This window comes from Talpa europaea, assembly GCF_964194135.1.
Source record: "Talpa europaea genome assembly, chromosome: 15".
NCBI classification, from domain to species: domain Eukaryota; kingdom Metazoa; phylum Chordata; class Mammalia; order Eulipotyphla; family Talpidae; genus Talpa; species Talpa europaea.
In genome coordinates this window covers 58,158,572-58,184,016 of record NC_140083.1, presented here as the reverse complement: position 1 = coordinate 58,184,016, position 25,445 = coordinate 58,158,572, and the positions used below count along the sequence as shown (strand labels likewise).

General features: G+C 37.7%; 1 protein-coding gene across 4 annotated transcripts in view; it reads left to right on the top strand.

Moving 5' to 3' along the window:
• The window catches only part of PIK3C2G (phosphatidylinositol-4-phosphate 3-kinase catalytic subunit type 2 gamma), a gene marked incomplete at both ends in the record, with an annotated part of 286,347 nt that overhangs the window by 20,270 nt on the left and 240,632 nt on the right, over positions 1 to 25,445 (top strand). For all 4 annotated transcript variants that reach the window (XM_084255119.1, XM_084255118.1, XM_084255117.1 and 1 more), the window contains 3 exons: positions 6,280 to 6,394; positions 21,209 to 21,311; positions 23,606 to 23,676. In XM_084255119.1, the coding sequence (XP_084111245.1) occupies positions 6,280 to 6,394; positions 21,209 to 21,311; positions 23,606 to 23,676 (289 nt within the window). The remainder of the gene's footprint in view (positions 1 to 6,279; positions 6,395 to 21,208; positions 21,312 to 23,605; positions 23,677 to 25,445) is intronic.

Genomic DNA, 25,445 nt, shown 5'->3' with positions numbered 1-25,445 from the left:
AGCACCTTTTCATGTAGTATTATGTGTCTTCTTTGGAAAAAAATGTCTGTTCAGTTCTTCTGCTCAGTTTTTATTCAGATTGTTCCCTTACTATATAGTGGTATGAGTTCTTTTTCGTACTTGGAGTATTAAACCCTTTATCAGCTATATGATTTGCAAATATTTTCTCCCATTCAGTAGGGTGCTTTTTCATTTTGTTGATGGTTTCTTTGCCGAAGTTTTTTTTTTTTTCTTTTTTTTGGTTTGACACATTTCCATCCTTTTTGGTTTTGTAGCTTTTGCATTTGGTTTCAGATTAAAAAACGCATCACCAGAGCCAATGCCAAAAAGCTTGCTGCCTATGTTTTCTCATAGGAACTTTGTGGTTTTGGGTGTTATATTCAGCTCTCTGAATCATTTTTAGTTAATTTTTGTGCGTGGTGTATTAGCTCAGTTTTATTCTGTTTGCATGTGGCACTCTAGTTTTCCCAACAACATTTAATGAGACTGTTCTTTGCCTTTTGTATATTCTTGGTTCTTTTGTCATAAAATAATTTACCATATATGCATAATTTGAGAGTTCTCTATTCTGTTCTATAGTCTATATATCCATCTTTATGACTCTTTTTTATTACAAACTTGTAGCAAAACTTGAAATTCGAAGTGTGATACTTCAGTTGTTTTTCTTTCTCAAGATTGATTTGGCTACTCAGAGTCTTTTGTGGTTTGTAACAAATTTTAGAAACTTTATGTTCATGTAGAAAATGATTTTGGAACTTTTATTTTTTTATTTGTATATATTCTACATCATTGGGTTTTTTTTTTGTTTTTTGTTTTTTGTTTTTTGTTTTTTTGGGACCCTGGCCAGTGGCTGGGAACATACAGGTGCTGCAGAGGCTACAGGGCAGCCTCCCAGCCCAGGGGAGGCCCCATCATTGTTGATTTTTAAACAATGTTTGCTTCCCCCATAGAAGGTGTAGTCCCCCATAGAATTTCCTTCACCAATGCACCTGTGCACCATCACCACAGTCCCCTGTGCTGCTTCCTCCCTCCCTCCAAACCCTCTCCCTCCTCCTTCCCTGCAGGCTATCTCTGGTTTATAATTGTCTGATTGTTTTTGTTTTGTATTGTTATTTTTTTCCTCTGATGTCTTATTTGGTTCCCCTATATTCCTCCTATAAATGAAACCATCTGATACTTTTCTTTTTCCTTCTGACTTATTTCAAGGAGCAAAATTCCTTCTAGCTCCATCCATGTTGCTACAAATGGTATTAGTTTATCTTTTTTGATTGCTGAATAGTATTTCATTATGTGCATATATATCTACTTGATCCAGTCATCTATTTTGGGCATTTGGGTTTTTGGGTTTTACCTATTATAAATAGTGCTGCAATAAACATAGGGTACAGGTACTCTTTTGAGTCAATGTCTTTGTGTCCTCTGGATAGATCCCTAGTAGTGGAATTGCCGGGTCATATGGTAGCTCCATTTTTAGTAGACTGAGGAAGCTCCAGAGAGCTTTCTAGTGATTGGACAAGTTTGCACTCCCACCAGCAATGTAGGAGAGTTCCTTTTTCACCACATCCTCACAACATTTGTTGTTGCTAGTTTTTTTTTTTTTTTTTTTTGATATGTGCCATTCTTACTGGTGTAAGGTGGTATCTCATTGTGGTCTTGATTTACATTTCCCTGATGAGAAGGGTTGTTGCACATATTTTCATATGCCTATTGGTCATTTGCATTTTCTCTTTGGAGAAGTGTCTTAAGTTCTTCTGTCCATTTCATGACTGGATTGTTTACTTTGTTTTTGTTAAGTCATGTATATCTTTGTATATCTTTGTGATCAGTCTCTTAACAATTGTATAGGGAGCAAAGATTTTTTTCCCAATCAATGGGGTGTCTGTTTTGGTTAATGTATTTTGCTATACAGAAGCTTTTCAGTTTGATGCAATACAAAGTGTTTATCTTTTCCTTGACTTTCTTTGCTTTGGGTGATGAGTCTTTAAAGATGTTACTGAGATGTATGTCTTATAGTGTTTTACCTATATTTTCTTCTATATATTTTATTGTTTCATATCTTATGTCCAGATCTTTTATCCATTCTGAGTTGATTTTTTTGAATGGTGAGAGGTAGTGATCTACTTTCATTCTTTTGTATGTGGAGGGTCCAATTTTCCCAGCACCATTTATTGAACAAACTGTCCTTGTTCCATTGCATATCCTTTGCTCTTTTGTCAAAGATCAGTTGTTTATACATGTGTGGCTTTATTTATGGGTTTTCTATTCAGCTCCACCAGTCTATATGTCTGTTTTTGTTCCAGTACCACACTGTTTTAATTGTTATGGCTTTGTAGTATAGTTCAAAGTCTGGAAGTGTGATAACTCCATTCTCCTTCACTTTCATCAGCAGGAATTTGACTATTTACAGCTTTTTGTGGTTCCATATGAATTTCATCAGTATTTGTTCTATTTCTTTTTTTTTAAAGATTTATTCATCTTTGGGCCTCCCCGGTGACACAGCGTTTGAGTGTTGGGTTGCGAAGCTGCCCGTCAGCCTCTGCAGCGCCAGTTCAATCCCTGGCTGCTCCCCGGCCACCAAAGGAGGGTCCCACATGGCGCGCAGACCTCTCCTGCTGCCCGCTGCTCCCCTCAGCAGTGTACTTTGGTCCTTCTGCCTGTTCTGCTCCCCACTCTGGCTCTGGTGAATTCTCTCACCCTCCCACGCTTCTGACTGTATCCAGTGCTTGTATAAATAAATAAATAAATCTTAAAAAAAAATTCTTAAAAAAGAAAGGTTTATTCATCTTTTTACAAGAGCTGGGGTACAGGCCAGAGCCACAAGACTCATCAAAAATAGAGCTGGGAGCAGAACAGGCAGATGAACCGAAATACACTGGTGAAGGGAGCAGCAGGCAAGACAGGAGAGGTCTGCCGCACCATGTGGGTTTCTCTCTGGTGAGTGGGAATTGAACCCATGCTGCAGAAGCTGCAGACAGTTTCATAGTGCTGCGTTCAACTCACTGCGCCACCAGGGAGACCCTATTTGTTCTATTTCTTTGAGGAATTTCATTGGAATTTTAAAAGGGATTACACTAAATCAATCTATAGATTTCTTTGGATAGTATAGACATTTTAACAATGTTAAATTTTTGAATCACTATTATGGAACCTCTTTGCATTTATGTGTGTCCTTTTCAACTTCTATCACCAATATGTTACAGTTTTCAGGGTACAGGTCTTTCACTTTTGGTTAAATTTTTTCCAAGCTATTTTATTTTTTTAATGTAATTATTAATTGGACTGTTTACTTAATTTATCTGATAATTCATTTTCATATAAATGCAACAGATTTTTTTGTATATTGATTTTATATCCTGAAACTTCATTGAATTAATTTATTAGTTCAAAGGTATATTTTGTTTTGCTTTGCTTTCTTTTGGTGGAGTTTCATGTTTACTATGTATAATATCATATTATCTGCCAATAAGACAGTTTTACATCCTCCTGTCCTATTTCAATGCCTCATTTCTTTTTGCTGCCTAATTGCTCTACCTGGGACTTCCAGTACTGTGTTGAATAAAAGTAGTCAGAGTGGGTGTCCTTGTGTTGTGCCTGATCTTAGAGATAAAGCTTTGAACTTTTCACACTTGAACAGAATGTCATCTTGTTATATATGGCCTTTATTATTTTGAGTTATATTCCCAGTATATCCACTTTGTTTAAAGTTTTTTATCATAAGTAGATGTGGAATTTTGTCAAATATTTTTTCTGCATCTTTTGAGATGATCATATATTGCCATTCTTCACTTTAATTGATTTGAGGATACTAAACCATCTATATATCCCTACAATAAATCCCTCTGAATCGTGGTCTATGATAATTTTAATGTATTGCTGAATTCAGTTTGCTAATATTTTTTGAAGAATTGTGTTCAACAGAGATATTAGCTACCCTTTAATTTTCATCTTGTGTGGTGTCTGTATCTCATTTTGTTATCAGGGTGATACTGGCCTCATAAGATGAATTTAGAAACTGAAGGAGTTCAAAGCAAACCTTCCCAGATGTGCCAGCTTGGTGCATGGACCAACTTGAGCTTGGTGCCTAGACTAAGTTATTGTGTTGAGGAAAATAAAGACCCAACAGATTAAAAAAGACATTGCCTCTAATTTAAATAAGTAAAAGAATTTAGATAGCTGGTCTGATCCCAAAAGAGAACTATTACCAGGAATAAATTTCCATCTGAATAACCCATCTGTGTGACAGGACAAACATCTAATTATGAAGCACCTGCTCTTCTTATAATCATGGGAATTACCCCCACTCTTCTTTGAAGGCCCAGACCCTATTCTATTCCTTATCTCTGTATGACATATAAGCTTTAATTGACCAATTTGCCTCATGGGCACACATATTTTGGCTTTTGCATGCACAGATTCATTTTTCTCCTGTTAATCTGCTCTTTTAAACAGAAGCTAGAGGGTGAAGGAAATGTTATCTTTCCTCCCCTAAAAAATATTCCTTCCTCTTTTACTATATGAAGTTTTGAAAGGTATTAATTTTTCTTTGTGTGTTTGATCTTAGACTCTTGTTTAATCGGAAGTTTTTGGTTACTGCAATTATTCAATGTCCTTATTAACAGTCTGTTCAAATGTTCTACTTTTCAGATTTCAATCTTGGTTGGTTGAATATTTTTATCCATTCCTCCTGCATTGTCAAATTTGTTGGTGTTTAATTGTTCATAGTGGTCTCTTATGATCCTTTGTATTTCTGTCGTATCAGCTGAATGTCCTTATATTGAGTCCTCTCTTTTTCTTGATGAGTAGAGATAAAAGTTTGTCAATTTTGTTTATAGTTTCAATGAAACAGCTCTTTTTGTCTTTTTCATCTCTATTTCATTAAATTCTGCTCTGACATTTGTTATTTTTTTCTACTAATTTGGGGCTTTCTTTGTTCTTTTTTCTAGTTCCATAAGGTGTAGAGTTAGGTTGTTCACCTGAGATTTTGTTTCTTAATGTTGCCTTCATCATCATAATTTATTAATATTTTAAAATGTATTATCCACTTTAGACTATATATTTTAAATGTTAGACTCACACCAGATTCCTAAAAGAAATAGATCTTGTTATAAAAAATTGTAACATGGAAACTATGCAAAGAAGTGAAATAATATATCCACGTAAATCAATTGAATGGTATTGAAGGCTATACTATTTCCAGGTCTTCATGAAAAACATGAATTTAATCACATGCTAATTATAGTAGACTTGTCTAAATATCACTGCATGAATTTAAATATTAAGTAATATAAGTGCACTAAAAATATATATTCCCATCAATTAAAAATGTTTTTGTCATAATGGTACCCTTGGAATGAGTAAAAGTCTCATTTATGCTGAAAATGCAAAGAATGCAACTCTGGAACTTTTGTATGGTTATGATTTTGGCATCTTCTTAGCCCCAAGAGTAACCACAGAAAAACTTTTATGCACTGCTATAGTGGACCAAGGTTTTAACATTAAGAATGTAATCTACAGGAAAAAAAAAATAAAGAATGTAATCTATAGTCCTACTATACTACATGAAGACAGAACGGATAAAAAAAAAATGCAGGGCCTCCCTGGTGGTGCAGCCGGTTGAGCACTGCACTGTGAAGCTGTCCACAGTCTCTGCAGCATGGGTTCGATTCCCGGCCAGCCAAGGAGAAATCCACATGGCACAGCAGACCTCTCCTGTCTCACCCACTGCTCCTCTCAGCACTGTTTTGTTTTTTAAAAAAAATATTTATTTTATTTATACAAGAACTGGGATAAGACCAGAGGTGCGGGAGGGTGAGAGGATTCACCAGAGAAAGAGCGGGGAACAGAACAGGCAGAGAGACCGAAAGCACTGCTGAGGGGAGCAGCAGGTGAGACAGGATAGGTCTGCCACGGCATGTGAGAATCTTCCTGGCCGACCAGGAATCAAACTCGCGCTGCAGAGGCTGTGGACAGCTTCACACTGCAGTGCTCAACTGGCTGTGCCACTGGGGAGGCCCCAATATAATAAATCTTAAAACAACAAACAAAAAAAACCAGCCAACTATTCTGTAAAAATAAAAAATCAAACAATATTTTTCAAAAATACCTATAACTCTAACCAGACTAATAAAATGAAATGCATCTCATTTTAATTCCTCTTGATGGAGCTACACAATTATAATAGTTCATAAAATTTGTATCCTTCTTTGTGCTGTGAAGCTTTTTCCTAGGCAATATGTGATAAGTTCTTACTAACATTTTCTTACTCATTTTTGTTTTTAGCTAATTATCTGGTCAAAGACTTAATTGCAGAAGCTCTACATTTTTGCACAAATGACCAGTTATCCCCCAAAGATCATCTTCTCAGCATATGTGGCTGTGAAGAGTTTTTACAGAAGTAAGTATTTATTAAGGTAAATTTGATAATTGTTATAACTCATGTCAAACAGTCTGTCTTTTTTTCTTCATGCAGGCTTTGTACAAATACCGCATTCTTACAAGTAGCAAAATTAAATAAATTTTCCCTTTTAAAGGTGAATTTGAATTTTATGAGTCATAGTAATAGCCTTATTCTTGATTTTATTGTGTAATTTGTGTGTGTGTGTGTGTGTAAGGCAAAGTGCATTTATTAAGTGATCTGTGGACAAGGTAACTAACCATCTCAATTTGCCCAGGAAGAAGGGGATTCCCAGAACATGAGACTTTCAATTTTGAAACCAAGAAAATCCTATACAAACCAAATGACCTTATCTGTAACAAAATTCACAAGGACTGAGCACAATTTAAATAATTATATAGTAAGAAAGTTTTTGATTTGGTATATTAGCATGTTGATTAAATATTGATTCTGATTTTTAAAAGTCACAAAGGATTTGAGTATGAACATAAAATCTTCTTCAAAATCGAGTGCATTTTAAAATACCTTCTTCAATTCTTTTATTTAGTCAGCCAATTCAAATAATTAGAAAAGTTTGTATGTCAACTGCAAATACTGTTTTGACAGAATATTCCTCTTCTTTAGTGTACCATAACAACTATTTGTTCCAAAAATCCTTCAAGACCAGTCTCAAAAACATAATACAACTTTAAGAAAGGAAGTATTTTTGTGCTGGTATTACATAGCTATTCAAAACATCAAATTAAAAAAGACTAAAATGGTCAATAAAATTAAATGCTACTTGTATTTCTGTTTTGGACTTCTACAAGACTCAACATTGATGACAGTCTCGCGAAAATAAAACTGAATTTTCTTTGCAATACCCATTGTCATGCTCATTGGGAATGTTCTTAAAAATTTCTTGTAATTAATTGAATTTAACATTATTAGTAGTAGTAAATGAAGTGTTATACTGTGCAATGTTAGCTGAGTGAGTTTTAAGACTGATTATCTTTCTTTTTGTGTTCCTATTTATAACAAAATAGTTAAATGAAAAACACATGTATCACTGTACTATGTTCAGAAATATGCTCTGTTTCCCTTGTCTATTTGAACTTAACATACTCAGTCACTAGACTGCTACATTTTACCAACATATGGTTTTAACAGGATTTCCAAAGAGCTAGGAGATATATTTGAGTTAATATCATTATATATTGACTACTAAATAAAAATCATCTCCTCAATGTACAAGATTCCAAACACACTTTTAGACTTTGGTTGATGTCAAAATATTAGATGCATAGAAAAGGAAACTATAACATATATTTGCATTTAATATTGTCAGTAGGAAATATCATACAAAAAGCAAAGTGTTGAAGATAGAGAAATTTAGCAAAGCATAATATGGGAAAAAATTATAATGCACCTTGACTTAATTACTATTTCAAATGGGGTAATCATCCACAACTAGATAGCTCAATTATTACTGCTAAAAATGAAATACATATCATTTTACTCTTTTTTATTGTCAATATATACATGATAGATTTCCAAAATGATTTCATGGTCATTTATTTCTATTAAACATTCATTTACTAATATAGGAAAGTTGTCAAGTATTAGTATAAATTAATTATACTCATTTATTATTTAGAAGAATATGTACATACCATAGATTTGCTTACTATGGAAGATGAACAGCTTACCTGAATTGATATGATTTACTTTTATTTATTATTTTTTAAATGTTTTCCCCCCACGCACTCAGATTGAGTCCCTATAGAATTTCCTTCCCCAAGGCACCCATGCACCATTACCACAGTCCCCTGTTCTCCTCTCTCCCTCCTTCTGATCCCTCTCCCTCCTCCTCCCCTGCAGTATGTTTCTGATTTATAATTGTCTGTTTTTGCTTTGTTGTGTTTTGTACTGTTATTTTTTTACACTGATATATTATTTGGTTCCCCTATATTCCTGCTATAAGTGAAACCATCTGATATTTTTCTTTTTCCTTCTGGTTTATTTCACTGAACATAATTCTTCTAGCTCCATCCCCGTTGCTGCAAATGGCATCAGTTTATCTTTTTTGATTGCTGAATAGTATTTCATTGTGTATATATAACATATCTTCTTCATCCAGTCATCTATTTTGGGGCATTTGGATCATTTTCAGGTTTTACCTATTGTAAATAGTGCTGCAATAAACATAGGGGTACAGGTGTTTTTTTGAATCAATGTTTTTGTGTCCTTTGGATAGATCCCTAATAGTGGAATTGCTGGGTCATATGGTAGCTCCATTTTTAGTAGACTGAGGAACCTCCAGGCAGCTTTCCATAGTGGTTGTACCAGTTTGCACTCCCACCAGCAATGTAGGAGAGTTCCTTTTTCACCACATCCTTGCCAACATTTGTTGTTGCTTGTTTTTTTGATATGTACCATTCTTACTGGTGTAAAGTGGTATCTCAGTGTGGTTTTGATTTGCATTTCCCTGATTATAAGGGATGTTGAACATTTTTTCATATGCCTCTTGGCCATTTGCATTTCCTCTTTGGAGAAATGTCTTTTAAGTTCTTCTGCCCATTTGTTGACTGGGTTGTTTATTTTGTTTTTGTTGAGCCATGTGAGTTCTTTGAATTGATATGATTTAGGTAGCAGAATTTTCATCACTTTCTAATATCTTAAGGAATATTTATTTTATTTAGCATTTTTAGTTTATTCCAGTATAATTTGTCTGAATATATGTACTTAAATATTTGGAAATCTATTCACAAAATTATACTATAGCAGAACACAGGTAACATAATAAACTGATAATTCGGTAAGTAAAAATGTACAGTTTAAAAGAGTACTACATTTCATCTGTAGTATTCAACTAACTGGTTGCAATGATAGTCACTTTTTAACGGCTACTTACTTGCTTAAATAAGTAGCTGGCTTACCTATATATAATATAAATATAATATAGATATAATTATATATCTATATAATATAAGCCTGGCTCTTAAATATATAATAATACCTCAAAAGCTCTTGAGTGGGATAATGAAAACAGCTAATGACTCTTTATGCAGAAGCATAAAGGTAGAAAATACACAGTTTTGGGGCCTCCCCGGTGGCGCAGCAGTTGAGCGCTGGGTTGCGAAGCTGCCCGCAGCCTCAGAGGCACCGGTTCAATCCCCGGCTGCTCCCCGGCCACGGGAGGAGGGTCCCACATGGTGCGCAGACCTCTCCTGCCACCCGCTGCTCCCCTCAGCAGTGTACTTCGGTCCTTCTGCCTGCTCTGCTCCCCGCTCTGGCTCTGGTGAATTCTCTCACCCTCCCGCGCTTCTGACTGTACCCAGTGCATGTATAAACAAAACAAACAAACAAACAAATAAATAAATAAATAAAACATGCCTCTAAAAAAAAAAAAGAAAAAAAAATACACAGTTTTGCAGGCGTCTGCAAGGACAGACTGCAGACATTGTAACAGTCCAACACCTGCTGAGAGCCAACCATGTGCAAGGTATTTGGTTAAGCACAAAAATTGAAAGATGTTTCATAGATAATCCTCCCTCCTGCCTCTTGCCTAAGGAAGTCATAAAGCCACGTCACTGGCTATTACAATGCGGTATTGTAAGGGCAGAGTAAGTATTATTATATACCAACAGACCATAGATCACAGAGAGAAATTAACAGCAGGAATAAGGAAACGGTGTAACAAAAAGTCAATGGATCAAATTGTTTTTAAGGCTAAATGTGAGAAAAGAAACCACAATTATGTGACAAAATGTACATAGCCTAAGGACATATAATATGAACTTAAATTTTGTGGGGGTTTTTTGTTGATTTTTTTTTTAAGATTTATTTATTCATTTATACAAGCACTGGGTACAGTCAGAAGCGCAGGAGGGTGAGAGTATTCACCAGAGCCAGAGTGGAAAACAGAACAGGCAGACCGACTAAATACACTGCGGAGGCGGCAGGAGAGGTCTGAGCACTATGTGGGACCCTCGCAGGCGGCTGGGGATGGAACCGGCGCTGCAGAGGCTGCAGGCAGCTTCGCAGCCCAGCGCTCAACCACTGCACCAACAGGGGAGGCCCTAAATTTTGTTTTTCAAGACAATTACCAAGGAAAAAAATAACAATGTGAGCAGTAATTCCCTAAACAAGAAATTACTGAATTTAACTCAACCAATAATAAACATGGAATTAAAACAATGAAATGCCATTTTTGCCTACCAAATTATTAAAACATCTATGATGAAATTCAGTGGGAAAACAGAGTATCCAAACAGCTGCTAGAAATATACATTGAGATAGCACTTGCTAAAGGGGATTTTTTCAAAATGGTGTCAAAAAACTATAGAAATGTATCAAAAACACAATTTCAGCAATTCTGCTTCTATACATATTCCTATGAAACAGTTATAATTATGCAAAAAGACTTAGTGTATTCACTATAATACTTCTACAAAACAGTGGTATAATAGATCATGAACATAGCTATTATAATATGGCAGAGAATTTGTAAATTCTTAAAAATATACCTTCACATTTTTTTTTTTTTTTTTTTGGTGGAGAGAGAGGTTTAATTGTCACACCAGCGGGCTCAGTGGGATCGCTCCCAAAAGACTGAGCCCCGAATTGCAGGAATGGTAAGGTTTTATACAGTTGTATGCGGAAACTTGTTACTCCATCCATCATAGACTTTCTTTATTGTTTGGGAAGGGGGTCAAATTAGCCATTGCTCTGACTGTGGGCGAGCAGCACCTGTGGGAACTTCTCGCTCCAGCAAGGAGCAGACTCCAATCAGCAGATTCCAAGCAGCAGACTTAGCAACTTCCTGCTTTATTTTCCCCCTTTTGGTACCCCTACAAAGTGCTAGGGAGTATCACTATAAGGACGCATACTGGCCAACCAATGTTTGAAATTTAATGGCCTCTAAACAGGACTGCCAAGCTAGGCCTGAGGGCAAGCAGCAAAAGAACGGAGACCAGAGGACCCAGGAGGCGGGTAGGGAGTCTCCTGGTTCTGGACAACAGCAGCTGCTAAAGAGTCCATTTGATCCAGGAGGTCATTTAAAGACGGGGCCACTTTACTCAGGTGTTAGTTGACTTGTTGGGAGAGGACCGTGAACTTGCTTTGTGCTACCCTGAAGCCTGCAGCCCCCCATATGCCCATCCCAGAAGAAACACCAAGGGCCACAAGCAGTGGGATTGTCAGGGGGATGTGTTTTGAACTGTGGCCAGGGCCAGCATGTGAGAGTTGTGTGGCTTGCTCACCTGACAGAAGTTTGAAGTTAGGGATGAGTAAGGTGAGGGCATGAAGACAAACATCAGGTGGAATTAGACATCTATAGATGCCAGAGGAGCAAGCAAAAAGGTTCCATTGGGAGCACAAAGAGAAGAACCAGAGACCTTGGAGACATAGGCGCAAGACACGGAGACATTAGGGGATTGGCTGGGACCCAAAATATAGGAGGCTTGCCCCTGATTTTAGGGCAGGGCAGAAAATAAGCTAATACAGCAACAAGGGCCAAACCAAAAAGGAAATAGGAAAAACAACCAACACTGGGGGTCAGTCCAACAGTTCATGAACTGATGTTCCTCAAGCTTCCGCCGTGCATTGGCCAACCAGCTTATGGGATGTGGTTGGAGCAGGGCTGTAGAATGGTCAGGGTATCAGGCAGGGTCTCTTCCCAGGTTCAGCCTAAGTTGCTTTGTAGGGTCCGGGCAGGCCATTCACTTCTTTGGCATCTTTGGGCAGGCTGGCTTAACTTGGGCATGGTTAATCCATGGCGTCATGCCTGGAGTAGGTGGAGATCAAAACAAGTAAATATTTGTAGCCTCTGCAAGGCTAGATTTTTGTGAAGTCACCTACAGGTCTTTAAAAGGGAAGGAGCCTGTGTGCTGTATCCCTAGACGGGGCCTAGGCCACTGAGCAGTGTTACGTTGAGCACAAGTCTGGCACCTGAAGAAACAAACTGAAGGAGCAAAAGCTCATCTGTCCGGTAGGCGCCATCACTCCTCTGGCATGTTGGTTCCTCATTTATTTATTTATTTATTTATTTATGATTTTTTTTTTTTTATGAGCCATTAAGAAAGGGCTGATTTTTTTTTTAACATTTTATTTTATATTTTTTTTATAAATTTTATTGTTATATTCCCCATACAATTGCAGCCCCCCATTCTGACCCCAATCCCTACCCTCCCACCCCCACCCCCCTAAAAGTGTCTCTGGTTCATAGTTTTTTGTTGATTTTGATTTTCACTTTCTTATAGTTATTCATTTTCCTGGTCCCTTATTTAAGTTTTCTAGATTCCTGCTATGAGTGAGACCATCCGGTATTTTTCTTTTTCTTTTTGGCTTATTTCGCTGAGCATGATCCCTTCCAGCGCCATCCATGTTGCTGCAAATTGCATGTGTTTATCTTTTTTGAATGCTGAGTAATATTCCATGGTATATATGTACCACATCTTCTTGATCCAGTCATCTATATTGGGGCATTTGGGTTGTTTCCAAAGCTTAGCTATTGTAAACAGTGCTGCTATAAACATAGGGGTGCAGGTGTTCTTTGGAATTGATGTTTCTGTGTCCTTTGGGTAAATACCTAGGAGTGGAATTGCTGGATCATATGGAAGCTCTATGTTTAGTAGGTCCAGAAATCTCCACACAGCTCTCCACAGTGGTTGGACCAGTTTGCACTCCCACCAACAGTGCAGAAGAGTTCCTTTTTCTCCACACCCTCGCCAGCATTTGTTGTTGCTAGTTTTTTTAATATGTGCCATTCTCACTGGTGTAAGATGGTATCTCATGGTAGTTTTGATTTGCATTTCCCTGATGGCAAGTGATGTTGAACATTTTTTCATATGCCTGTTGGCCATTTGCATTTCCTCTTCAGAGAAGTTTCTTTTTAGCTCTTCTGCCCATTTTTTGACTGGATTATTTTCTTTGTTGTTGTTGAGTCTCATCAGCTCTTTGCAGATTTTTGTGATCAGTCCTTTATCATTAGTGTTGGGTGCAAAAATGTTCTCCCAGTTGGTGGGGTTTCTCTTTGTTTTTGTTATTGTCTCTTTTGCTGTGCAGAAGCTCTTTAATTTGATGTAGTCCCAGCTGTTTATCTTTGCCTTCACTATCACTGCTTTGGGTGATGTGTCTGTAAAGATGTCTTTGATGTGCAGATCACGTAGTGTTTCGCCTATATTTCCTTCTATATATTTTATGGTTTCAGGTCTTATGTCTAGTTCTTTAATCCATTTTGAGTTGACTTTTGTGTATGGTGTGAGGTAGTGGTCAAGCTTCATTCTTTTGCATGTAGCGACCCAGTTTTCCCAGCACCATTTATTGAACAAACTTTCTTTGCTCCAATGCACAGTCTTTGCTCCTTTGTCAAAGATTAGTTGACCATAAATCTGTGGGTTTATTTCTGGATTTTCTATTCGATTCCATTGGTCTGTATGTCTGTTCTTGTTCCAATACCATGCAGTTTTGATGATTATGGCTTTGTAGTATAGTTTGAAGTCTGGGAGTGTAATGCCTCCATTCCCTTCCTTTTTTTTCAGGAGAGCTTTGGCTATTCGGGGTTTTTTGTGATTCCATATGAATTTCATCAATAATTGTTCTATTTCTTTGAAGAATGACATTGAAATTTTGATTGGAATAGCATTGAATCTGTATATTGCTTTTGGAAGGATGGCCATTTTAATAATGTTTATTCTTCCAATCCACGAGCAGGGGATGTCTCTCCATTTCTTTGTGTCCTCTTCTATTTCTTTTAACAGTGTTTTATAGTTTTCTTTGTATAGGTCCTTTACCTCTTTTGTTAGATTTATTCCCAAATATTTGATTTTTTTTGTTTCGATAATAAAAGGGGTGGTTTTTTTGATTTCTTCTTCTTCAGATTTATTGTTTGTGTATAGGAAGGCTACTGACTTTTGCGTGTTGATTTTGTATCCTGCCACTTTACTGAATTGATTGATGAGTTGAATTAGTTTTTCTGTGGAGATTTTGGGGTTCTCTATGTATATTATCATATCATCTGCAAATAGTGATAGTTTGACTTCTTCTTTTCCTATTTGGATTCCTTGGATGTCTTTCTCTTGTCTTATTGCTCTGGCTAGGACTTCCAGTATTATATTGAAAAGCAGTGGTAAGAGTGGACATCCTTGTCTTGTTCCAGATCTTAATGGAATTGCTTTCATCTTTTCACCATTGAGAATGATACTGGCTGTTGGCTTGTCATAGATGGCCTTTATGATGTTGAGGTATGTTCCTTGTATCCCAAGAATTTCAAGGGCTTTTATCATGAATGGGTGTTGCACTTTGTCGAAAGCTTTCTCAGCATCTATTGATATTATCATATGGTTTTTATATTTCTTTTTGTTGATGTGTTGGATAACGTTGATTGATTTTCGGATGTTAAACCATCCTTGTGTCCCTGGAATGAATCCTACTTGGTCGTGGTGAATTATCTTATGGATACATTGTTGGATTCTGATAGCTAAAATTTTATTGAGGATTTTTGCATCAGTGTTCATTAGGGAGATTGGCCTATAGTTTTCCTTTTTTGTGTTGTCCTTATTCGGTTTTGGTATTAGTGTAATATTGGCTTCATAGAACGTGTTTGGTATTGTCCCTTCCTTCTCAATTTTTTGGAAGAGTTTGTGAAGGATAGGCACTAATTCGTCTCTGAATGTTTGGTAGAATTCATTTGTAAATCCATCAGGTCCTGGGCTTTTGTTTTTGGGGAGGTTTTTGATTACCATTTCAATTTTGCTGCTTGTAATTGGTCTGTTTAGGTGTTCTATTTCTTCTTTATCTAGCTTTGGGTGATTGTAGAGTTGTAGGAATTTGTCCATCTCCTCTAGATTGTTGAACTTGTTTCCATATAACTGTTCATAGTAGTTACTGATTATTCTTTTGATTTCTGCTGTGTTCGTTGTGATTTCTCCTCTTTCATTTATGATCCTGTGTATTTGTGCTTTCTCCCTTTTTTCCTTTGTGAGCCTGGCTAGGGGTTTGTCTATTTTATTGATTTTTTCAAAGAACCAGCTCTTGGTTTCATTGATCTTTTGGATTGTTTTTTTTAGTTTCAATTTCATTTATTTCTGCTTTGGTTTTTATTATTTCTTTTCTTCTACTGGTTTTGGGGTTTTTTTGTTGTTCTTTTTCTAGATCTTTGAGCTTCGAGATTAGGTTGTTTCTTTGAGTTCTTTCTTGTTTTTTGATGTGAGCTTCTATTGCTATATATTTTCCTCTTATTACTGCTTTTGTTGCATCCCATACATTTAGGATATTGGTGTCCTCCTTGTCACTCAATTCAAAGAATTTTTTAATTTCTTCTTTGATCTCCTCGTTAGTCCAGTGGTCTTCCAATAGTGTGGCTTTTAATCTCCATGAGGTAGGATAGTTCCTTGCCTTCTTTTTATGATTTATTTCTAGTTTGATGCCTTCGTGGTCAGAAAACATGGTTGGTATGATTTCAATCTTGGTGTATCTGTTGATGTTTGTCTTGTGCCCCAGTATGTGATCGATCCTGGAGAATGATCCGTGTGTGCTTGAGAAAAATGTGTACTCCGTTTTTTTTGGGTTTAGTGTTCTATAGATGTCTGTTAAGCCCAAATGCTCTAGGTCCTTATTTAGAGCTTTAGTTTCTTTACTTATTTTTTGTCTTGTTGATCTATCCATTGTTGATAGTGGTGTGTTGAAGTCTCCCACTACGTATGTGTTTTCTCTGATGTCTGTTTTCAGAGAGGACAACAGTTGTCTGATATATTTTGGTGCTCCTTCGTTTGGTGAGTATATGTTAATGAGTGTTATTTCTTCTTGACGTATTGTCCCCTTAATCATAATGTAGTGACCATTGGGGTCTCTTTTTATTTTTTTGAGTTTGAAGTCTGTTTTATCTGATATAAGTATAGCTGTTCCTGCTTTCTTTTTTGGCCCATTTGCTTGTAGGATTGTTTTCCATCCTTTGACTTTGAGCCTATTTTTATCTTTTGAAGCTAAATGTGTTTCCTGGAGACAGCAAAAGGTTGGGTTTTGTTTCTTAATCCAGGCTGCAACTCTGTGTCTTTTTATTGAAGAGTTTAGTCCATTTACATTTAGAGTTAATATTGATATGTTAACATCTGTATTTGCCATTGTGTTTGTCTTTCCTTTGATTTTATTTATTTATTCTTTTAATAACTTTTTTTTTTTTTTGGTCTTCTTTCGTTATTCGTCCCTCTGAGGTTCTGGCTTTAGGATTCCTTGTAGTATTTTTTGGAGTGGGGGTTTAGTCGTAATGAAATTCTGGAGTTTCTCTTTGTCTGGGAAGGTTCATATTCTTTCTTCATGGAGGAAGGTGAGCTTTGCGGTATAGAGTATTCTTGGTTGGCATCTGTTTTCTTGGAGTCTGTTGGCTATGTCCCTCCACTCTCTCCTTGCCCGTAGTGTTTCTTCAGAGAAGTCTGATGTCAGCCTGATTGGTTTTCCTTTGAATGTTATCTGTTTCTTCCCTCTTGTCAGCTTCATTATTTTTTCCTTGTCCTGGATTCTTGGGAGCTTTACTATTATGTGTCTTGCTATGTTTTTCCTTTCGTCGTGGAAGTTTGGTGTTCTTCTTGCTTCTTGTATATCAATTTTCAGCTCCTTCTTCGCATTTGGGAAGTTCTCTTCAATTATACCCATGAATATTTTCTCTGTTCCTACATCTCTCTCTTCTCCTTCTGGAATTCCTATAACTCTTATATTTCCTTTCCTCATGGAGTCAGATAGTTCCCGAAGTCTTTCTTCATTCTTTTTCCTTCGTACTTCTCTTTCCTTTTCTGTTTTGGTTCTTTTTATTTCTGTGTCTTCAAGAGTACTTATTCGCTCTTCCATTTCACCTATTCTGCTTTCATTGCTTTTCCCAGAGTTCTTTAGTTCCTCCATTAATTCTTTGATCTCCTGCATTTCTTTTACTTCCCTCTTTAGGGACTCAATTTCCTTCTTCTGAGCTATCACTTTTTTAATCATGGCAATTTTAAATTCTCTTTCTGGAAGGCTCAGAAGTTCTTCCAAGTTGCTGTCGTTGCAATCTGGGGAGTGGTTTTCTTTTTGTGGTGTGCTTCTTTCCTGAGGAGTTGTTAGGTTGGGTGTGGTTCTTCTACTCCCTACTGTCTGTTTTCTAATTTGTCGTATGCGTTGGGACACTGTGTTGCTCGGACTGACTGGCATCTTGGGTGAACTTCTCCGCTCCCATCTGGCTCTTCCAGGAGCCATCTCTGTCTTCTGGGGGAGCTTTCTGCTGGTTTTAGGCAGTTTTTACTGAAGAAATGTCCCTGTTCTAAAAATGGCGAAGCGGGATGCAGTCCCTGCGCCTCCGGTTTCAGGCATACTCTTCTGCGCACCCGGTCTGCCCCGGACGTGGGTGCCTGTTCCCTCTGTGGGCTCAGACTGCTGGTCGGAATGGGCCTGGCGTGGGCTAACTTCCCGGCTGGCCACTGGGTCCTCCAGAAGCCTTCTGCCCTTTTCAAGCAGTCTTAAGAAATTTCCTGTTCTATGGAGTGTTAGTGACTTTTTTTTCCTGGTCGCTAGGTGGCGCCAGAGATCTCTCCTATTGTCCTTGGGGTGCTGTTTTTCGCCTCCCCCCACCCAGTGGGACAGGGAACAGAGCGGGAATGGTAGGGTACTCCTCAACAGCTTTGGGGTGCTGTGTCTGCCTTGTGCCCCACCGTCGTGGAGAACCCACGCCCCGAATTTTCGTGCCCCGGGTCTCAGTTCAAAGCCCTCAGTTCCAGGACGCGTGCTGTAGCCCAGTTCAGTGGCGCGGGTATGGTGTCTTTTGCACCGCTCCCGTGCCTGGGCGCCTGGTTCCTGCTCACTCAGGGAGGGACCTTCACCTCAGTGAGGACCTCCGCGCGTCTCCCTGCAAGCCTAGGTCGCAGGCGCGGGTACCTGGGCAGCCGCGATCCAGGTCTGCATTTGCTTTTCAAGCGCGCCAACTGCGCTGCTTTTCCGCGCCAGCTTACCAGCAGCCCGGGCTGTGTGTGCGTCTCCCGGGGTCTTTGTTCTTTCTAATGGCGCCCAGAGCCGTTTGCTCACGCCACGGCGAATCCTGCAGGTTTCGCCTCAGCTCCCGTTCACGGGGTGTGGTGGCTGCAATAGTTCCTTTCCACTCACAGTCCCGCTTGCTGCGTCGTTTGTTCTTGTTGGCTGTTTTGGTTTGTGTTTTCCTCCTCTCTGCAGGTCAGAGAGTGCCGCCTCTGTGGGCGGGGGAGGGGAGCAGGGTTCTGCGCTTCCCTCCCTTCTAGTCCTCTTTTATGGCCACTTTCTTCTTCGGGTAGTTTGCTGGAGTCACCCGTTTATCTTCCGTGTCCCAGTTCTCACTGGGACCTGCCGCTTTTCCTCCCTATTAACTTTTTTTAATGGGAGATCTTACTCACAGCGTCTCCTCGCCGCCATGTTGCTCCGCCCCCTCTCGAACCAGGTTCTGCCTCCTTTATTTTTAACGTAGCCTCCCGAGTACTGGTTCAATCCTAGCCGGCTGGCGAGGGTCCCACATGGCGAACAGTTTTGCCTGCTGCTCCCCTCAGCAGTGTATTTCAGTCAGTCTGCCTGTTCTGTTCCCCGCTCTGTCTCTGGTGAATCCCCCTCCCGCACATCTGGCCTGTACCCCAGTTCTTGTATAAATAAATAAATCTTAAAAAAAAAAGATGTCACACTATGCTTTTTATTTGAAGACTCCTGTCAACTCATCTAAAAGTTTCAAACAAATGCACTAACTATAAGCTTAGCTTGATCATTCCCTTGCTTGATCCTTGATCCCTGATCCTATGCTATCACCCTGATGGAACAGAACACACCTTTGTGTCTGTGGACCCAAATCATAATTCCTACACTCGGTCCTATTCTCAACTAAACATTTTCTTATTTATTTTACAATCTGATTATTTCTAAATTGGCATTATCTTATAAAACAGGATGTGTATTCTAATGAAAGAATGGCATTCATAAAGATGAATTTACAGAGTTGTAAGGTGAGGATAATCAGTATTCATAGATTGTACATTATTTAGAATGTCCCTTTTTGCCCTTAAGAGAAATTGGAAGTAGGGCCTCTCTGGTAGTGCAGCCAGTTGAGTACAGTGCTGTGGAGCTGTCCGCAGCCTCTGCAGCGTGTGTGCCATTCCTGGCAAGCCAGGGAGAAACCCTCACAGCATGGCAGACCTGTCCCGTCTTGCCCGCTGCTCCCCTCAGCAGTGTATTTCAGTCAGTCTGCCTATTCTGCTCCCTACTCTGTCTCTGGTGAATCCTCTCACCCTCCCGCACATCTGGTCTGTACCCCAGCTATTGTATAAATAAAAAAAAAAATCTTTAAAAAAGAGAGAGAGAAATTGGAAGTACAGCATATTATTTTTGGCTATATACAAACATACTGCCATAAAAATACTTTCAAATACCATTAACTACTTTAATAGGAAATAAGAATAATTATTTTCAAGGATTCAGTCTTTTGGTGTTTATTTTAAATAATAGGTAAACTCTTAACAGTTCCTAAGACAGTAACTAGCAGATAGATGGAATAAAATATTTATTGAGAAAATAAATGAACTTGCTGGAATTTTGATTTACTAATATATATAAAGAAAAAGCCCTAAACTTGATTTTTATCACAAATATTTGGTTCCTTTACGGGGGGGAAGAAGAATGAAAGAAAGAAAAAAGGAAGGAAGGAAGGAGGAAGGAAGGAGTGGGAAGAAAATGGAGAGTGAAGTGTGAAGTGGAGGGAAGAGGGGGAGAAGAAAGAACAAAAGAGGGAAATTTCTAAAATATGTAAGAATACTATTTTTTTAAGATTTATTTCCTATGCATCCAAGAACTGAGGTGTAGGCCAGAGGTGTGAGGGGTGAGAGGATTCACCAGATACAGAGTGGGGAGCAGAACAGGCAGACTGACTGAAATACACTGCTGAGGGGAGCAGCAGGTGAGGCAGGAGAGGTCTGCTGCACCATGAGGGTAGCTCCCTGCCCAGAGATTGAACTCCTGCTGTAGTGACTGCAGACAGCTTCATAGGTAGCATCTTAACCTCTTGCACCACCAGGGAGGCTCCAAAGACTACTTTTTATTTAATCTCCTTTTTAATATTTTTATGTAAACATTAATATATCAACTCTAAAATGGAAAATACTGAGCTTCAGATAAGGTCACAGAGCTAGTGAATCTATCTCTAAAGTCTATGGCATTTCCAGCACACAGCTCTGCTTGCATGATACAATAGTCCTGGGGTACACATTGCATTCCCAATTAGATCTCCCAGAAGAATCTTGCCCTCAATATTGAGATGGGTGGGTGAAATTAACTTGGATTATTTATTCTGTATTATAATTATATTAAGCCCATTCTAATGATATTTCATTTTCTAACTTAATGCATTTGAAAATATTGTAACATCTTGTTATTTTAAAAGGAACATAATGAGGCTAACTATAAAACATCATGCTAAGTTCCAAAAAAAGAAAAAGAAAGTCAGAGAGGAGAGCCTCCTCTGGGGACACAGGTGGTTGAACGCCACACTGTGAAGCTGTCCACAGCCTCTGCAGCGCCAGTTTGATTCCAGCCCGCCGGCTGGCCAGTGAGGGTCCCAGATGGTGAGGTAGACCTCTCCTGTCTCACCCGCTGCTCCCCTCAGCAGTGTATTCCATCAGTCTGCCTGTTCTGTTCCCTGCTCTGTCTCTGGTGAATCCTCTCACCCTCTGGCGAATCTGGCCTGTACCCCAATTCTTGTATAAATAAATAAATAAATCTTTAAAAAAAAAAGAAAGTCATAGAGGAAAGCATATACTTAAGTTTTATGGGAAGAAATGATTATGTTCATTTTTTTTTCTCCAGTGATCACTCTTTGGGGAGTCACAAAATATTTCAGAAAGATAAATCTTTTATTCAACTTCACTTGCAGAAAAATGGGGGAGCTCCAGGAAAATTATCTCGGAAGGTAAGACTTCTTAACATTGGTTTCAGTTAGTAAACTGATCATTTAAAGAACAATATTCCCAACTTTATGGACTGTTGCCAATCTGGAAATACGTAGTTTAATGAATACATATTCATCTGAATATATTTACTGAAGCTCTTCTGCCCATTTTTTGACTGGATTATTTACTATGTTTTTGTTGAGTCGCATCAGTTTTAAGCCACTATAGATGAATTTTATTGCTGCTTGAGCTACTTCAAACCCAAATTGCACAGTAGCAGAGAACTTTATTATTTTGGCAAGTTTTATCTGTAGAATCTTCCAATTACCTGCTTTAACAAAAATCCCATCACCCTGTCATTTACATCAGATTCAAATATCTAGCACATGAAACATTTTTCCTAGTCTGAGGTGTTTCATCATAAAAAGTGTCAGGTGGTACATTAGGTTACAATATAGCTTGGTGAATATAACATAATGAGGCCATAAGAGAGTTATTTAGAAATATCTTTGGAAATGCTACCCAACTCAGCTAGTGCTGACAGTTCCGAGGCTATGTATCTGAAATCTCCACAAATAAACATTACAATAATGAATATCCTTATACTGAATAACCCGAGGCTTCAAATTTTCCTCAATGTTGAAGAAAAATCTGAAATTACATTTCATTTCACACAAAAAGTGAAAACATATTGTTCTAATTTCTACTCTCGTTTAGAAGTCGCATGCTGCTAAAAAGATGACTTATCTTATTGGTATTAATTCACAAAACATTACCGTTTCAGTTTCATATAAATTGAGAGTTATTCTGTAACTCCACCTCTCTGTAATAATATGCAGTGAGCATATATTGTGTATCTGGGACAACATTTCTATTACATTTAATCTTTGCAATACTATGTGGAAAACATTATGAAAATAATGAAACTGAATCACAGGGACTTCCATGACTTTTCCCAGATCATATTCATGGATCTGGTAAAGCAGAAAAGCTTGGATTTGAGTCTAGTCAGTGAGTTACCACATTCTAAACCTATGCTGCCAACTAGTGTGATAAATATGCCTAAAATTTGTGGGTTGAATTCAAAGGTTTTGAGTATGAGTTTTAGAGCAGTCAAAATTCTACCTTTACATGTATTGTTTTTGTTTTGTTTTCCACAACTATATCCACATAGAACAAAGTCTGAGACATAAGAAGTGTTCAGTGATCCGTTTCAAGTAACTTAGCTTCCTTCTTGCTCACAAAACAATCCAAAATAAAAATTATTTTACCTTTGACCTAAAACCATATAAAGGTTTTCCTTCTGATGTTTTCTGTCAGAATCTGTTACAGGTAATTTTAAAAATAGACTTTGTGTGTGCGCTGACATACAAGGTTAAATGCACTCCAGGCATTAAGGAACTCACTCAATTCTCAAACATTTCGCCACCTTGTGGTGAAATGGTGCAATTCTTATGGAGTACTATATACTGCATTCTCCTTTGCAAACTTGCATAGGCTTTTTATGAATGATTGTTACAGAAAAGCTAATCAAGGAGCTAAAAGGGACAGACGCACACACACATAAAGTACCATAGGACTGATATTTCAAGATACATAAGTATTGCATTACCTTACATAAAACACAGTACAAAAAATTATATTTATCAAGAGTTTCATTAACACAATTTAGTGTTCATGAGAAGTCTTATTTATTTATTTATTTATTTATTTATTTATTTATTTATTTAATTTTTGTGGGACCCTCGCTGGAGGCCGGGGAACAAACCAGTGCTGCAGAGGCTGCGGGCAGCCTCGCTTCCCAGCGCTTAACCGCTGCACCACCAGGGGAGACCCGTCATGAGAAGTTTTCTTATACTGACATTCTGGTGGCAAGATGTGGTGTAGCAGAAACCTGGAGTTGACTGTATGTCTGCAGGCTGACCTGGAAAGTTGTCAAGTCTTAGATGGCCATGACATGTGTCCTAAATGTAAAGAAAATGTGCATGTATGTAGGAGAACTGGTGTCTAAAATACTGCCCTTTCTGTTCAGAAAATTTAGTGTTTGACCATGGTGATGCCAGCGACTTTTTCAACTGTCCTTCAGGTTTACCCTCAACAAAAGCACAGCTTTCTGACTTACTTTTGGAAAGAATGCTTATACAGTTAAGAAAAGTCTTGTAAGGTCTTTAAAACAAAGTATTAAAATGATGAATGAGGGTTATCAAAAGGTTATGAGGGTGAATAAAATGACAGCAGGAAGTTACAGACCTATTTTTATCTGGTACTCATTCCTATTCACGCTATAAATATTAATATATTCTGCTGTCTACAGCATGAAGATGACCACAGTCAGTTTGATCTGAACCAACTTCTAGAATTTATGCATATTTGGAAAGCATCCAGGTAAGACATTTTATTTCTGTTCCAAGATTACTTTTTGGCTGAGTTCTCAAGTGCCAAATCACAATATTTTTCAGCTGATTGTAAAAACTGTCCTTTCACTAGTTCCATGGAAGATAATGTACTTTTTAAATGATATCTCCCTTTGGCAAATTCTGTTAATAAATATCTATTCTTCACAGCTATTCAGATATATCTGAGGAGCTGCTAACACCTTCCAGAACAATCTAACATTCATTTAAATATATCACTGCTACCAGTGATTACAATTTCAAAGATTTTTTTTCACATTCATTTTTGTGAATTTGAGTATGCATGTGTCACATAAGCTTTTTGTTTAACTGAGTTTCCATATTTTGAAAGTCACCACCTCCTGCTTTAAATTCCTTTCTGTAACTTCCTAAAAATAATTGGTATATCATAAACAGAGGAGTGTGAATTCAAATTGGAAAACTCAAGTGTCAGCAAATGAACATATTCTGATTCTGTTATTTAAATGTAGGCACGTATTATTTGAAAGAAGAGAAGTATCAAGAAGCTAAGCTGGGAGAAGATCTGCTACAATTTAAGTTTATCTGGAATTAATGTTGTTCTGAACTGAATAAGCAAAAATGGCATGTAGGAGGTATACATACACACACACACACACAAAAGCAAAGTCTGTTATAATATAAAAATATGAGTTAAAATTATTTTAGTAGCCATTAATGAGCTATCACTTCATGAAATCACAATGCATTTTACATACATTATCTCATCTAATTCGCCCCTTAACTCTGTATTCATACATACCATCTTCTTTCAGAATCAAAGAAAGTGATGTTCCAGAACATTTAATAATCTGCCCAAGACCACTCAGTTTACAACTGAAACAAGCTCTGTCTGAAATGTGCAAATGCCATACTCCTTATTAAACTATTATATCTTTCCATGTGTGCCTTTCTTTACTGTGACCCCCAAATATCCAACCTCACACCATAAAATCACAGAATGGTAGCACAAGAAAAAATTTCAGTCATAACCTAATCCAAATTTTCATTATAGCTATTTACATGGATCAGGGATAGGTTCACATCAAGGTGGCATATTAATAAGACGTGTTTTCCCTGCTCCAAAACAAATTTATATTAAAAATTCTGTAGAGATATCAAATCTGACAAATTCTGTACAAAGTGGAAGTCCCTGGCTGATAATAAACTGTTTTTAACAGGTTTGGTGGAAGGTAGTGATTTGTAAGTGGCTGTTACCTGAGAAACAGAGACAAGTCAACCTGTGAACAGGTGATCAGAGCAAGGCAGTTTTCATTCCATTCCAGCCTCACTATTATTAACTCATTATTCAAGTCAGGAGTTTTCAGGGAAGAAAAAGTAAATAATGGTTGAGAAGATAATTTTGTACAGTAAAGTCTAGAAGAATCTGTGCTTGACTCATATGTATTCCAACTAAGATGGAGATAAAGCTAGAGAAATGAGAGGCTTAGGAAAGAAAAACACAGAGATCTGATGTCAAAGACAATCACATTTACTACAAGAGTATGTCATTTATTCTGAAAGCAATTCTCTACAAGATGTTATATATTTAACATTTCCTTATGCCAGTATGTATCATTATTTCCTTATAAATCACTCTGAAACTTAACATTTTGAGTTGAGTAGTTTAGATATAATGACCCATGTTTGAGAGATATGGTTAATTTGTCACGGATTTCTTTGAAGTTCCAAATTTTATGTTTGTAGCCCATCAAGTTATACAAATTTATAAAATACGTATGA